The sequence below is a fragment of the Camelus dromedarius genome, chromosome 4 (assembly GCF_036321535.1).
Source record: "Camelus dromedarius isolate mCamDro1 chromosome 4, mCamDro1.pat, whole genome shotgun sequence".
In the NCBI taxonomy this organism is placed as follows: Eukaryota; Metazoa; Chordata; class Mammalia; order Artiodactyla; family Camelidae; genus Camelus; species Camelus dromedarius.
The window spans coordinates 66,331,420-66,348,027 of NC_087439.1; the positions used below are offsets into that span (position 1 = coordinate 66,331,420).

The window sequence follows — 16,608 nt, forward strand, 5'->3', positions numbered from 1 at the left end:
TCTCAGGACAGATGGCATATTGCTCAGGCACAGTGGGTAAGGGCTTAATTTTATGGAGATTTGGTGTATTTCTGTGTTTGAAAGTAGCATTTTAAAGTCATATGTGGCTTGTTTAAAGTCACCCTCTTTACAGCAATCACAATTCTACTTCCTGTTCTTCCATTTTCTTTTCTGTTTAACTGCTTGAAATCCTCAAATAACTCGTGTTCTGAGTCTACGGTATTCCTGTAACTCCTTTCTCTATGGCATACTTTTTATCTTCCACTGTGCTTTTCCCTCTTGACACAATTCAAAGATGCCATCGAAAGTACTACACCAACTGAGCACTGTGGTGTTAATTTTAAGTGTATAAATTTATCTTCAGTTTGAAAAGAGCATAAGCCAAAGGAATAAATGACTATATCTTAACTAAAGGCAAGGGTCAAATCAACTTATGAACTAACAAGTTAGTCTGAAAATGCTTTAAGTTTCGAATATCGGAGCGGATGGAAAACACTAAGGTTAGGCATGGTGTAATGTTATGTGAATAGTGAGAAGAGTTACAATCACAGTAGCCACATATTTTAATTAAAATAGAGTTTATTAGCTTTTCTTTTAATATAAACATGAGAAAGAAAAACCACGTTAAGTTGTAGCATTCTTTTCAAAATAAAACTGCAATCAATACTTCAATCTCCAAGCTCCATAAACAATTATTTTTTGAGGTGGTAGATTGTAGTATATTATATACCATTATTTATCATTTATGTCTCTGTCCTTTAAAAATGATGGAACCTGCAGCACTCAATATGTGTAGCCTTGCTATACAGAAGAGAAAGTATTCCTGGCCCAGAAATGCTTTGTTTACAGGCAAAATTCCTAGGATTACATTTAAGAAGGTAGGAGGAAGATTTCACATATTTGAGAACATTAATCTTTTAAAAAGATTTCAAGTTTAGGTGACATCGTTACCAATCTCCTAAAAGACTAATACTTAAACCTCCCTGCCTCTTAAAGCCTTGAAGTAAGGGTTCTTAAGGTTTATATGTTTCCTCTCAAGCAGCACTTGAAATGAGACACCTATAGCCAGGTGAACATGTAGGATAGAAAAGCTGTTTCATATCACCTGCTTTCACATCACTACTATTAGGGTCCAGTTCCTTTCAACGTATTACATGTGAATTAACACTGTTCTTCATATTCATAATTCCTTTACCAAATCTAGGAAAAAGAAATTTCGGTGATCAAAGCAGGTGAACAGCCCAGCCCTGCAAAGAACTATTTTAAAAAGAGGCGGGCAGGCCTATGAAGATGCAAGGTATCCCCTGAAGTCTTAGTGCAATTTTAAGCTTTGATACTTGTAGAAATATAAATGCTACAGACTGGCAGCACATCACCTGAAAGTTTAACCGAATTTCTTCTAAACACTAAGCTTTTAATTTTAATTTCTTGTTTCAGCCCCTCACTTGAAAGTTTAACTGAATTCCTTCTAAATTCGCTTAGTTTTGCAAATTTTAAACATTAAGCTTTTAATTTTAATTTTTTGTTTCAGCCCCTCACTTGAAAGTTTAACAGAATTCCTTCTAAACTCACTTATAGTTTTGCAAATTTTAAACATTAAGCTTTTAATTTTAATTTTTTGTTTCAGCCCCTCACTTGAAAGTTTAACAGAATTCCTTCTAAACTCGCTTATAGTTTTGCAAATTTTAAACATTAAGCTTTTAGTTTTAATTTTTTGTTTCAGCCCCTCACTTGAAAGTTTAACTGAATTCCTTCTAAACTCGCTTAGTTTTGCAAATTTTAAACATTAAGCTTTTAATTTTTTGTTTCAGCCCCTGAACTAAGCGAGTTTAGAAGAAATTCAGTTAAACTTTCAAGTGAGGGGTTGAAACAAAAAATTAAAACTAAAAGCTAATGTTTAAAATTTGCAAAACTAAGCGAGTTTAGAAGGAATTCAGTTAAACTTTCAAGTGAGGGGCTGAAACAAAAAATTAAAATTAAAAGCTTAATGTTTAAAATTTGCAAAACTAAGCGAGTTTAGAAGAAATTCAGTTAAACTTTCAAGTGAGGGGCTGAAACAAGAAATTAAAATTAAAAGCTTAATGTTTAGAAGGAATTCGGTTAAACTTTCAAGTGATGTGCTGCCAGTCTGTAGCATTTATACTTCTGCAGCAGTGTCCTGGAGTGCCCAAGCACACTATATTAAAGCTTAAAATTGCACTAAGACTTTTGGGACACCTTTTTCACTACCTGCTCGTTAACCATTTGATCACCATGTTGGTTGGAATTATGAAATGTTAACCACTTGATCACCACGTTGGTTGGAATTATGAAAATATCTTTTAATACAAGTATTTAACTAAGAGGAAAATCATCAGAAAATGAGAAGCACCATTATAGTTCACAAAAAAATGCAGCATGGACCCAATAGAAGTAATACTTTCTCCGTTTATGATCTCAAACATGCTAATAAGTAGTGCTTGCGAAGAATTTGAATGACAGGTGTTATTCAGCAGCTTTTTGGTTTAAATCGATTGCCAATAATGACTAGCAGCTTCAATGATATAGTGGGAGGAAGAATCCTTCAAAATCTAACAATGCTACAACAGTCTGTTCCTAAGTGGCCTTATGAGTTGTTAGGAGTCCCATGTTTTGACAGTAATGCTGCACCAATTCTAAAGGAGTATGCAGCAATGGCCCATGTTTTGACGGTAATGCTACACTGATTCTATAGAAGTATGCAGCAATGGCCCATGTCTTGATGGTAATGCTGCAGATTCTAAAGGAGTATGCAGCAATGGCCCATGTTATGACGGTAATGCTGCACTGATTCCACAGGAGTGTGCAGCAATGGACCATGTTTTGATGGTAATGCTGGGTAATGCTGCACTGATTCTATAGGAATGTGCAGCAATGGACCATGTTTTGATGGTAATGCTGCACTGATTCCACAGGAGTGTGCAACAATGGACCATGTTTTGATGGTAATGCTGCACTGATTCTATAGGAGTGTGCAGCAATGGACCATGTTTTGATGGTAATGCTGCACTGATTCCATAGGAGTATGCAGCAATGGCTCATGTTTTGATGGTAATGCTGCACTGATTCTACAGGAGTGTGCAGCAATGGACCATGTTTTGATGGTAATGCTGCACTGATTCTATAGGAGTGTGCAGCAATGGACCATGTTTTGATGGTAATGCTGCAGATTCTAAAGGAGTATGCAGCAATGGCCCATGTTTTGACGGTAATGCTGCACTGATTCTATAGGAGTGTGCAGCAATGGACCATGTTTTGATGGTAATGCTGCACTGATTCTATAGGAGTGTGCAGCAATGGACCATGTTTTGATGGTAATGCTGCAATGATTCTAAAGGAGTGTGCAGCAATGGACCATGTTTTGATGGTAATGCTGCACTGATTCTATAGGAGTGTGCAGCAATGGACCATGTTTTGATGGTAATGCTGCAGATTCTAAAGGAGTATGCAGCAATGGCCCATGTTTTGACGGTAATGCTGCACTGATTCTATAGGAGTGTGCAGCAATGGACCATGTTTTGATGGTAATGCTGCACTGATTCTATAGGAGTGTGCAGCAATGGACCATGTTTTGATGGTAATGCTGCACTGATTCTATAGGAGTGTGCAGCAATGGACCATGTTTTGATGGTAATGCTGCACTGATTCCACAGGAGTGTGCAGCAATGGACCATGTTTTGATGGTAATGCTGCACTGCTTCTATAGGAGTGTGCAGCAATGGACCATGTTTTGATGGTAATGCTGCACTGATTCCACAGGAGTGTGCAGCAATGGACCATGTTTTGATGGTAATGCTGCACTGATTCTATAGGAGTGTGCAGCAATGGACCATGTTTTGATGGTAATGCTGCACTGATTCCACAGGAGTGTGCAGCAATGGACCATGTTTTGATGGTAATGCTGCACTGATTCTATAGGAGTGTGCAGCAATGGACCATGTTTTGATGGTAATGCTGCACTGATTCTATAGGAGTATGCAGCAATGGACCATGTTTTGATGGTAATGCTGCACTGATTCCACAGGAGTGTGCAGCAATGGACCATGTTTTGATGGTAATGCTGCACTGATTCTATAGGAGTATGCAGCAATGGACCATGTTTTGATGGTAATGCTGCAATGATTCTAAAGGAGTGTGCAGCAATGGACCATGTTTTGATGGTAATGCTGCACTGATTCTATAGGAATGTGCAGCAATGGACCATGTCTTGATGGTAATGCTGCACTGATTCCACAGGAGTGTGCAGCAATGGACCATGTTTTGATGGTAATGCTGCAATGATTCTAAAGGAGTGTGCAGCAATGGACCATGTTTTGATGGTAATGCTGCACTGATTCTATAGGAATGTGCAGCAATGGACCATGTTTTGATGGTAATGCTGCAGATTCTAAAGGAGTATGCAGCAATGGCCCATGTTTTGACGGTAATGCTGCACTGATTCTATAGGAGTGTGCAGCAATGGACCATGTTTTGATGGTAATGCTGCACTGATTCCACAGGAGTGTGCAGCAATGGACCATGTTTTGATGGTAATGCTGCACTGATTCCACAGGAGTGTGCAGCAATGGCCCATGTTTTGATGGTAATGCTGCACTGATTCTATAGGAGTGTGCAGCAATGGACCATGTTTTGATGGTAATGCTGCACTGATTGTAAAGGAATGTGCAGCAATGGCTCATGTTTTGATGGTAATGCTGCACTGATTCTATAGGAATGTGCAGCAATGGACCATGTCTTGATGGTAATGCTGCACTGATTCCATAGGAGTGTGCAGCAATGGACCATATTTTGATGGTAATGCTGCACTGATTCTATAGGAGTGTGCAGCAATGGCCCATGTCTTGATGGTAATGCTGCACTGATTCCATAGGAGTGTGCAGCAATGGACCATGTTTTGATGGTAATGCTGCACTGATTCCACAGGAGTGTGCAGCAATGGCTCATGTTTTGATGGTAATGCTGCAGATTCTATAGGAGTGTGCATCAATGGCCCATGTTTTGATGGTAATGCTGCAGATTCTAAAGGGGTGTGCAGCAGTGGACCATGTTTTGATGGTAATGCTGCAGATTCTATAGGAGTGTGCAGCAATGGCCCATGTCTTGATGGTAATGCTGCAGATTCTATAGGAGTGTGCAGCAATGGCCCATGTTTTGATGGTAATGCTGCAGATTCTATAGGAGTGTGCAGCAATGGCCCATGTTTTGATGGTAATGCTGCACTGATTCTATAGGAGTGTGCAGCAATATGGGGGAGTGGGGATGAAAAATAGGAAAATCATAAAAGTTACACAGTTAGTGTCTTTAAAGTCTATAAATCTAAAATATTCATTTAAAAACCTCACATAGTTCACAGCTATCAGCCTACGCAGTAAGGAAATATCTGTGTGTGTGGGTTGGGAGCTTTTAGCTTTGGAGTAGTTTTTGTAACTGTTTACATAAAAAAGGACAGAAGAGTGTGTTGCACTGACAAGGTCCCATTCTTTCCTATGAGCATAATCCTTGCTGTCTATGAATCTCTTGAATTCAGTATCTTTCTTTTAGATGAAAATACTGACTTTGCTGGTTTTCGAGCAGAGTTGGGAGCTTTTAGCTTTGGAGTGGTTTTTGTAACTCTTTTTACATAAAAAAGGACAGAAGAGTGTGTTGCACTGACAAGGTCCCATTCTTTCCTATGAGCATAATCCTTGCTGTCTATGAATCTCTTGAATTCAATATCTTTCTTTTAGATGAAAATACTGACTTTGCTGGTTTTTGAGCAGAGTTGGAAGCTTTTAGCTTTGGAGTGGTTTTTGTAACTCTGTTTACATAAAAAAGGACAGAAGAGTGTGCTGCACTGACAAGGTCCCATTCTTTCCTATGAGCATAATCCTTGCTGTCTATGAATCTCTTGAATTCAGTATCTTTCTTTTAGATGAAAATACTGACTTTGCTGGTTTTTGAGCAGAGTTGGGAGCTTTTAGCTTGGAGTGGTTTTTGTAACTCTGTTTACATTAAAAAGGACAGAAGAGTGTGTTGCACTGACAAGGTCCCATTCTTTCCTATGAGCATAATCCTTGCTGTCTATGAATCTCTTGAATTCAATGTATTTCTTTTAGATGAAAATACTAACTTTGCTGGTTTTTGAGCAGGAGAGGTGATATTTCTCCAGTCCTTGTTATTGAGGGGTTTATGATGTTACAACCCCTCACTTCTCCCTTAAGAGAGGATGGCAATGGAGCGCTGAATACCAATGAAATTATCAGCGCTGAAAGATCTTCTCATAGCGGCTCTGCACATGTCTTTGTATTTGTCATCACACAATCTGGAAATAGCCTGGGAAAGTCAAACAGAACAAAGGTATAATTAAAAAAAAAAGGGCCCAACCTTGAAAAAAAAAAAAAAAAGCATCATCAATGAGCCACACATCCATACCTGACTGGATAATTCCTAGTTGCTGCTACTTTGCACAGCTGATGTCTACACTCCTAGATTATGGGATGCTACAAACTGCCAATTCACTGGATTAGATTGCTGGGGCAAGGGGAAATTTAGAGTTATTTAAAAATTGGGTTCCCAAGATAGGCTCCTAACTGCAGTATCAACTGTTACCTACACACTTGTTCCTTAAAAACATAACAAACATACACTTGGACAAAATCAGTGTTTACTCAGCAATTCTATTTCTATCCAATCTTCATTAGTTATTATTATAGTCTAAGAAAATATTAGTGAGGCAAGAGTGTGGACTTGATTGGAAGGTAGGAGAGGTCTAATGACTGAAAACACCGGAGGTGCTGCTGCACTTACACATTAATTACGGTAGAGAAACATCTTATTCTAAAGTACCACCAAGGTACCACAAAAAGTGTCAATTTTAAATGTGTCCATTTCAGTGGTGAATTTCACTGTACACCCACCAAAAGTCATAAGCCATAAATATTACTTTATCCCACATACATTACCATTTCCATTAAAAACCCATGTACACTCAGTATTATTCATTCCAAGTACAGGTCTCTCAGGTTTGCCACTGATGCTCTGTCTAATAAACTCATGGGACTGAACTGTGATATATATACAGAAAACACTGACATGAACTGCAAACTGAGTTAAAGTTAAGAGTGGTAAGTAGACTATGTAGGTATGATTAGGGATTCAACTGTAAGAAATTATTCATGTATGGTTATATATAAGTGTAGAGGTTCAAATGGAAAACTATTAAGAACAGACTAAATCTGATTTAAAATATTCTGAATTATAATATCTGTAGTTTTTTAATGTAAGCTCCTTGTATAAACCATAAAAGACACAGAAAATATGATGCCAAAGGGTCAATAAGCTCTTCAATCTGATAATTTAACAGCTTTCTTTTTTCCTAATCACTGTTTAATATAATTTAGCCACAAATGTTGGCTTTGGTGGCTGAAAGAAAACCATGCTTAGTGATTTTACAGCCTTACCTCTAGGTTCTGTGCTCGCTCTCTGCTAAGAGGAGCAAATAGAAAATTCAGGTTGTTGTCATCTGCTAAGGAGCGAAGGTCAAAGTAGTATTTGGCATAAACACTAGCAGGAACATTAATATTAAACTGAAGTAGCTCCAGAAAGTGCCTTTCCATCTCATTCCTGGGGGAGGAGGAAAAGACAAAACCAACACAGGACAATTTTAGTCAACTGGGCTATCTTCAAAAATATTCTGAGCTACTGGGATGGCTCTATATTCTGTTTTGAAACAAATAATGGCTACTCAGCTGGATTAATACACTAATGTTCAAAAACGGTACAGCTATTTGTGGTCCTTTCTGCACCCCAGCACTTTTGAGTTTGGGACAAGGGGGAAGAGGTTACGGCCCTCTTATGCACTCATGCTGCTGACTCGGGGGCTCATTCTTCAGAGTTCCATTAGTGCAGCTGTACGATTCATGCTCCAAGCTCACTACAAGGCCCCGCTATAGTGATCAGATGAAAGGAATGATGTATGCTGTTTATTAGCTCTGAAGAACTTGCAGACATTTTCACCGGGCCGATAACAGGAAGGGGCTTATTGAAGTAGAGACGCGCCAACAAAAGGAGTGGGCACATCACCACGGCAACAAATGGATCCATCGAGAGCCACTGCTATTATCTCCGAGGGGGGAAAACTCTTGAAGCAACAAGGGTTCATCTCAAATAAATAAATAAATAAATAAATAAATAAATAAATAAATAAGCAAGCTACATTCTATGGGAAAGGGAATTCCCTGCCTCTGCCCCAGTGCATGGGGGTATGTCAAAGGGCATAATGCAAGTTTCAGTTCACCTTAACCTCACTAGCATGAGAAACTGTCACCCGTGACAGGACAGGATGCACTTTTTAAGCTTTGGAAGGCAGTAAGATTAAAGATAAGATGTCTTGGCTAGACGAAGCCCACTCTATGATACGACCTCTGACAGAGCAGCTGTTTCTCCTGCGCCGGGAAAGCAGCCCAAGATGCCGAGCACCCGCTGCCCCTTGCTCACGCCTGGGGGGGGGGTGAAGCGAGTTCAGTGAGGTGGGAAAGCAAAATGTTGGGAGCTGGCCTCTGCTGCATGACCATACAGCCATCTGCTTATCAAATGTTTAAGTAAATAAATATCAAATTAGAGTAAATCTTAATCACTTTGAAGAGTTCATTACATAAAAATGATAAATACCTGGACAAACATGAGAGAGGCTTATTTTACATTTGGTTTCTTGGCTTTAAAGTGTTAACGTTTTATCCACTGTAGAAATCAACAAATGCTTGAGATTCTCCTGAATGGAGAACAGAATATGAGCAGAAATGGGGTTTTCTCCTTTGTTGAACTTTAAACCCAACTGAACCTACTTCCAAAATTAATTTCCTGTTCAAATGGCCATAAGTCTATAGAAATGTAAATCAGATAATGTTTTGATAATCAACTAATCAGGACTTAATTTACTGCAGGAATAAATGCACTTCACTATCCCTTTTATATTTTCTCCACTAATACGTTTTAATTGTGTAGAAATACAGTACTTCATAGGATTAACATGTCTATTAATAGAGGTTTAATCACTGAAGAAAAGTATTATGCCTACAGAATATGCATCTTCTGCGTTTTTTGTTTTTTAAATGGCTAGATGGCTGAATACCACACCATTTACAGGCACAGCATCTTCTGAAAAGCAGCTGCTCTGTTTAACTTATTGTTTTGAAGGGAAATATATTCTAACAGGACACATAGATGTTGGAAAGTTTTAAGGAAAAGCTTATAGACACAATTTTTCAATTTAGACTCAAGATGAGACCATTACAAATAGTAGTCAACCGCAGGGGGATAAAACAAACATGTACTAAACATTCTGTTGTAATGCTTTTCAATTTCCAAAGATCATAAACAAAAGCAGCCTATTAAAAACAGCTCCTGGTGTTTCTCTAGTCATACACAAAAAAAGCATTGTCTAGAACTAGTTTCTTCCTGTAGCTAGACACTGCCGCTGCTGCTCCCGGGCTCACATCTATGAAAACCCACATGTTTCCCAGAACCAGAACCCCAGCCAGCTTAGTTGCAGGTTTTGAGAAAATTTCAGCTGCCTTCACAGCAAGGCTACTGTTCATGATCATAGATTTTCCTTCTTTCAAGGGACCAGTCTGAAGACTGATGACCATGGTGATAAATGTCACTTAGGTTCTTAAACTTCCAAAAGTACTTCTAATTAATTTCAAATTCATTATCTGCTGTCACACTGTTTGCCAAGATGGCCACCAGCAATATCACCAAGAATACTTTGTTTACATTATCACCAAAGTGGGCATTTTCACCAAAAACCTCTTCAACAGCTACCGACAATCACTGGTCCCTTCTCTTAGTCACAAGTTTCCTCACTTCAGTTGTAAATATGTACTTTGTTAATTCTGAATTATCTAGACTAAGGGGCAAAGGTAACAAAAACAAACTCTTGTCACTGCCTGCCGTGATCTCGGTCGGCCTCTGCTGTTCAATATAATCAAGAGGTGTCCTTTCACATTTTCCTGAATGTCACCCACAAAGATGTTTCCACTGTCAAGTTAGCACTTTGACAGTCTGCTGGAAATACCTCTCTAGCTCTTCCTGTCTCCCAGCCTCAGGGCCCTCCACAGCACCCAGGATGGCCAGACTGGAAGCCCTCATTCAATATGGTGTTTGATGCGCACCTGTGAGGAGCACAGTTCACTCAGCTTCCCCTGCCCCCCAACTCCCCAGGCGCTGGTGTGGTTGCTGAGTGCCCTGTGTGATGCACCAGTGATGCTTCTCAGACTGCCTGAGAGGAAGGGAGGCGTTTCCTAACTCATCAGACCTATTTCTAAACATGGGCAATACTCCTAATAAGGGACGAGGCAGGAACATAGGCATCTGCAAACTTTCTATGAGGCTATCTTTGTATCATGGTTTCTGTAACAAGAGAATCTCAGATAAAAAGGAAGAAAAGACCAGCAAAAGTAAATATACAATGTGCGACTCAGGCTGAAGCTGTAACCTCAGTAGTCTTAGAAGACCTTAATAGTGGCCACTTATTTCAGAGGCCAAACGTGTGCCCCTTAAAGATGAACTGGACCTGGTAGACAGCTTCGAGAAATCTATGAAATTATTTACTGTACTGTGTTGTTCTGGTAGTGAGCTTATAAAATGCTAAAAACCACCAGAAAAATAATTTCAATTTATCAAGCAGATTGTTACAACAATAACACATTACATCAAGACCTACCAATTAATGATGGGAAATATGATTTGTTATACCACAGCTAGAGAGAAAGATGTAATTTTATGCCTAGTTCAGCTCTCTGCACATTGTAACCTTTCTTAAAATGTAACATTTCTTAAAATGTAAACTTTATGGGAGCAAATGAGGTAGTGGAAAATGGTTAGAAAGTTCACCATAACCTTACAAACTCACATGTCCTCAACTGTAATGTCCTTGAGGATCTGGCAGTAGTCCACATTCCATACAGCCTGATCGTCCCAAACTTTGGAGGCAAGAAGAATGGCTCCCAAAACAATTCTTTTCCAGTTAGTGGGACAAATGTCGATCTCAGCATAAGTTAAAAGCCTTTCTAAGTAAACCTGCAAAAGTAGAGCACTGGTCTTTGATTTTAGTTCAGTTTAAGAGCTGTGATAAGAACTGTTAGGAGTGACAGATTTCATCTGATTTTGACATGTCTTTTATTCTTAGGTTCTACAGAGACTTTGCTCAGCCAGCCAAGGCCAGAGGCCAGGTCACAGTTGTAAGTCAGGTATTTTTGTTGCCTACTCTGCCCATGTGTATTTCCAGCCCAATTTTGGTCACAAGAATGAAAGGACATCTCAGCAAAGGGCATCCTAAAGACAGGTATTGTGTTACTACTTTCCCACTTGTAAAGGGCAGCATATACAGACTCAGCATAGATTCCAGCTGTTCAGTAAACGCTTGAGTGCCTGCCGTGGGCAATGTACCTACCGTACTTGGTGATTGTTACCTGGTGATTTTACATTATGCTTGAGCATGTAAAACCCTGGGAAAACTGAGCACATCTTTATTTTCTCCTCACAGTAACTAGTCCTTTTGTGGCTGTAACTTAAGAGATAAAAAACTGGTGGTCAAGAGAGCCTCCCAGTGGCTGCTGTGTGGCACAGCAGGACAGGCAGTACACAGGGGCTTTACAACTGTCCAGAAATCCTGTATTTAGTGTCTTTTTAAGGAATACATGCACACAAAGGATAGTCTTTGTCATATTCCCTATTTTTCACATCTCCATTATCATTACATAATTCATTTCTCTTAATAATGTGCAGCTTAGTCTATTCTGTTGGTTTTAAGGTGGTTAACAGAGCTGCTGGTCTCTGTATCCTTGGGGCTCTTCTAAACCTGCCCAGCAGTTTGTGCGACAATTCATGACTTCTTTTACATGTATCAAATGTCTATTCCACAAAGAACTGGGTGAAGTTAACAGCTGAGTAAAGATTATAGAAGTAAGCTGTGATTTGCTGTTACCTTGTGATTTGCTGTTATCTCAAAGAGTGCTCTGCAGAAGAGTATATATGCCATTTGACAAAAAAAAAAAAAGCCAATTTAAAGAGTATGTTTATTATCTGAAGGTTATCAGATTGACAGCTCAGATTTTGCCAATTTTCTCCAAACTCAACTGTGTTTTCAAACATGGATATTGAGATTATATGTTCTTAGTGAAATTCTGCTCCCACTCCCCAGAACTCAGCACTCTCCAATACCCTAAGAATGAACCTCCCTGCAACTCTCTATGGGAATAATTAGAGGCACTTAGACAACATTGGCGTTCTCTGAATTTCCTCTCTCCTTTACTGGCAAACTTGGTATCTGCCAATACTCATTTACACCACTTGGCCTCCTGTATCAGTGGAGCGGAGATTCCTTTCTTTTCACTGAAACTAACTCTTCTGTGAATGAAGTCGATCCCATCTCACTTCTGCAGAACACCGTGCTTGTAATTAATCTCTTTTTGAACAACTTCTCCCCTCCGTCAGAGATTTTCTCCAATGTGAATGTTTATGTGTTCCCAGCCTGGCCCTCACGACCCCAGAATACCTCCTCAGTAAATGCCCTGATGCTGGTGCCTCATCCCCCATTCTCTCCCTAACCTACTGTGGTCAGCCCCTGCTGCAATCCCTCTACTGAAACTAACAAACCAGAGCTCTTCATCCCAATGCTCCAACCCCTCAGCCTCCCTAATAACAGAAAGGGCACTGCCACACGCTGAGTTGCTGGGACCAAAAACCTCCACTTGAGTTATCCTGCTCCAGTCTGTTAGCAATTCTTGTTTTCTCTACCTTCACTGGTAGCCTGACTGCTTTCTCGTCGTCACTTTTGACTTGTATCACTGTCATCGTCCCCTAACTTCTCTGCCTCCACTGACTCCCAACTAGTCTGTTCTCCCCAAAGCAGCCAGGAGAGCCTCTTAAGAGCACTTCACTGATCTGCTCAAGATCTGCCACAGATCTCCTATCAAACAAGGAACTTCCTCCCATGGCTTGCAAGTTACAGGGCCCTGTGAGGTAGCACTGCCCTTCTGTGACCTCATCTCCTAAGTTCTTTCCCTCATTCCCCACTCTGACCACAGTGGCCACCTTGCTGACCTTGCTGTTCCCTGAAGTTCCTGTCTCGAAGTCTTGCGCTGGTCCCTCTGCCTGTAATGTTGGTGCTCCTTATCTTCCTCAGTCCAGCCAGGCCACGGGTTTAAACGTTACCCCTTTAAACAGGCTCTTCCTGATCGTTCTATCTAGTAAGCCCTTCTAATCACTATCCCTTTACCCTGCTTTCTCTTCTTGGTTTTTACCACTATTTGAAATACTCATCTTTTTAAAAACACTCATTAAAAGAAATACTCGTGTCTTCCACACCTGCTCCATAAAGGCAAGAACTTCGTTCAACCTGTTCTCCCCTCACCCCTGCACTTAAAATAGTGACACAGAAAAGGTTTTCAGTGGGTATTTAGGACACGAGCAACTTCTTGGCAGCATGTAGCATTTGGACCACACTCTCCTTCTCGAACCTCTTTTATGATTCTCCCCTGGTTTTCCTACCATTCTAGCCACTCCTCTGGGGATTTGTCCCGTAAGCGCTGATAATCCTTACTGATCTATCTCCTATCCACTTTTTATTCTATATACTTTCCCTGCATTTGAACAGGTACTCTTAATTCTCTACCCTTGGCTGAGGTTCCTGGTCCAATGCATATATTCAAATGATTACCAGACACTGCCACTTTGCTGTCTCACAGGTACGTCAAGCTTAACTTGTCCACAAAAGACTGCCCCTCTTCCAACCCAGATGCCCTTCTTCCTGCCTTTCCCAGCTCTCCATGTGCAAGTGCCACTCCTGCCTCTCGCCAGCACGTGATAAGCACTCCAAATGGCTTGCAGCTCCCAGAAAAGGCCCGTGTCTGATCCAGTGCCCACTGAAGGGTCTCTATTCAAAAGCACAAGCCTCCTCTCCTAAGTTCTGCCTGGATACTAGAGGAGTAGGCAGTGACCTAAGTATTCCTTCCTTCCAGACCACGCAGCTGATTTTCCCCTATAGGTCTGCTGTAGGGAGGAGTTTAGCCATCTCAACTATCTCTCACTGGAATATGACTTATTATTCAGACGATAAAATCTGACCGTAGGAATTCTGTATGGATGACACAGAGGTCCTTACACAGCTCTAGCTTAGCAGGCTAAGCGGAGCAAAGCCTTTTCCAAGCACTACTGGCACTATGTTCCCAGGCAGCCTCACAGGCGGGCGCATGAGAACAGCGGGGATGGATTAACACCGTCGTCCGAGGGACAGAGAGTCTGCGGGCGAGTTCTCAACTGGGACACACGTCGGAACTGCCTGGGCAATGCAGCCTGGGGCTCGGCCCAGCACTACACACCTGCCTCTGCCTGTGGACCAGGCAGTCATGTCATCGCCCCGTCCTACCACCCCCAGCACACCTCGTCTGTGTGTGTGTGCCTGCACCATATGCACATGTGTGTCCTGAGGTGTGGCGGGAGAAACCAGAAATCTCTCCTGCTGCCTTTAATAGCAACTGTTTTGTGATGAGAAAAACAATGGCAACATTTTAAATCATGATGATGATTAAGCTCAAATGCATGTATTTTCCTTTGATAGGTTTCTCTTAATAAAGTTCTGATGATCATTTCAGGAACCTACTTCCATTTGAAAAACAGGACCATGCTTTGTGTACAAGACAGAAATTTCTATAGATGCTTTATGAAAGAAACAGTATCTTACCAATGTTACTATTGCACATTCAGCTGTGAGCTGTGCAGCACTAAAAAGAGTACGAACAAATCTGTAAATGAATTTGTGCTCAGGGTCATGCTTAAAGTATTCCTCTGGAATCTTTTCCCGCTGAAAGAAGAAAAAAATGCAATGTAAGTATCCACCAAAGAAAAATACTTAAAAGTACCCTAATGACAGCAGTCTTCACACTTGGACCCGTGTGCCTCTTGAAATAATTTTGATTGGGTGACATGTCTTTTGAACATAAATAATAGGATCCTAAAATACTATAGTGATTCAATACTCACCATTATTCATTCAAGAAAAACACAGGCACAACCTCAGAAAACATATGTATTTCCACCTTCCTCCCCATAGAATTCTATCCAAATGTAAACTATTTTTAGACTCCGAAGTCTTGCTGATCAACCATATGTCATCATACTTCTCTGCAATCAACTTTGAAAAAACATTTTCAGTGTCCTGTAACCATAAGGCTCTAAGGCTGTTCTGTCCTATAGAGCAGTCACCTGCCATACGAGTTTTTACACTTTTGTCATTTTAATTGATTTAAAATTTTTAAAGTTTTCTAGTTTTCTTCTTAGAGGTATTACCGTATTTGCTAGTTTATTTAAAATATTTATATTGCTTGATGCTACTAAAAATTATCTTTTAAAAGGAAACATTTTCTGTTATTTGGGTATGTCTACTCACCTTAGCTCACTAATCATACAAAGCTGAAACTCAGTTCTTAGTCACACCTCTTATGCAACGTGCCTTTTGTAAAATGATTAGACACAACATGGGGTGGGGAAGATTTAAAGGAAGATGATTTTGACTTCAAACTGGAGGGAGTAATTTTCTTCTAGTAATTAATTTCAAAGCAAATCAACATGAAATAAACACAACTATGTAAGAGGAAAATACAACTTCAGTAAAACTGACACTTACTGTGAGTGGATGTGATCGCTCATCAAAAATATCCAAGGATCTATCTGCATCTCTATAAAATAAGAATGTGCATTGAAAAAATTAATACAAGAATTACTATCTTAGTAAAATATCTACTGGGAGTAGAGAGAGGATAGAGGAAGCTTAACATTCAACAAAACAGTTCATAAATTTTTCTGGATTCTGCCTTTAGAAAGGTTTCCTATTTTTACACAGCATATCAAGTTCTGTGAAGTCTCTTTGCAACAACCAGCTAGAGTTGCCTTTATAAGCACTGACCCTCCCTAACAGGCAATGCCAGTAAACCAAATATATTTTCACTCCTCTAAACTCCAACTGGAATATATTACAACATTTTATAGGGCAGTAGTGGTGGGCAATAAAGTCTTCTAACTTCAATGAATGTGAGTATGAAATTCATGTTTTTTTCCCTAGCTTAGTTCTTTACATTATAAACTTATTGTGTATTTCTTCTTGTCTCTTTTAAATAGTTTAAATGAAAAATGTAATTGTCTTTTTATTTTGATAGACCAGGTTTTTTATTTAAAGGTTCACCACACTAATACATGGTGTTCATTTAAACAGCGGTTTAAATGCCTATAGTTACCACCCAACACTAAACTTGACACCTCATAAATTAATTAGCTAGAATAACCAGATAGGTTTTAAAAGAGCTCACCTGTTCTTTATGTGATAATATATTGCTAAGGTCACACTGTGGAGGGAAAATAAAGAAATGTTAACAATTGATTTTTATTATATTAGGCCTGAATACATTTTTCAAAAACAGGTTGGCAGGGACTTTCCAGATGCCCGGTGCCCCTGAAGTCCTCTAATTCAGAATAGTGCCGTGTGGGTGCTTCCCCCTTGTTTTAGGTTCTTCGGCTTTTAGCAAAATTAGGAGAACCCAAAATGCTAGACATGCT

At 39.9% G+C, this 16,608-nt stretch overlaps 1 protein-coding gene across 2 annotated transcripts in view; it reads right to left on the minus strand.

The window, feature by feature from the left end:
* Window positions 1–561: 561 nt before the first annotated feature.
* Window positions 562–16,608, minus strand: part of CCNYL1 (cyclin Y like 1) — a 37,176-nt gene continuing 21,129 nt past the window's right edge. Inside the window, exons 5-10 of one of the 2 annotated variants that reach the window (XM_064485046.1) lie at window positions 16,362–16,397; window positions 15,683–15,734; window positions 14,741–14,860; window positions 10,910–11,076; window positions 7,458–7,620; window positions 562–6,330 (exon numbers count right to left, since the gene is read on the minus strand). In XM_064485046.1, the coding sequence (XP_064341116.1) occupies window positions 6,214–6,330; window positions 7,458–7,620; window positions 10,910–11,076; window positions 14,741–14,860; window positions 15,683–15,734; window positions 16,362–16,397 (655 nt within the window). In that variant the 3' untranslated portion in view covers window positions 562–6,213. The remainder of the gene's footprint in view (window positions 6,331–7,457; window positions 7,621–10,909; window positions 11,077–14,740; window positions 14,861–15,682; window positions 15,735–16,361; window positions 16,398–16,608) is intronic. The other variant, XM_064485047.1, reaches the window with a different exon arrangement.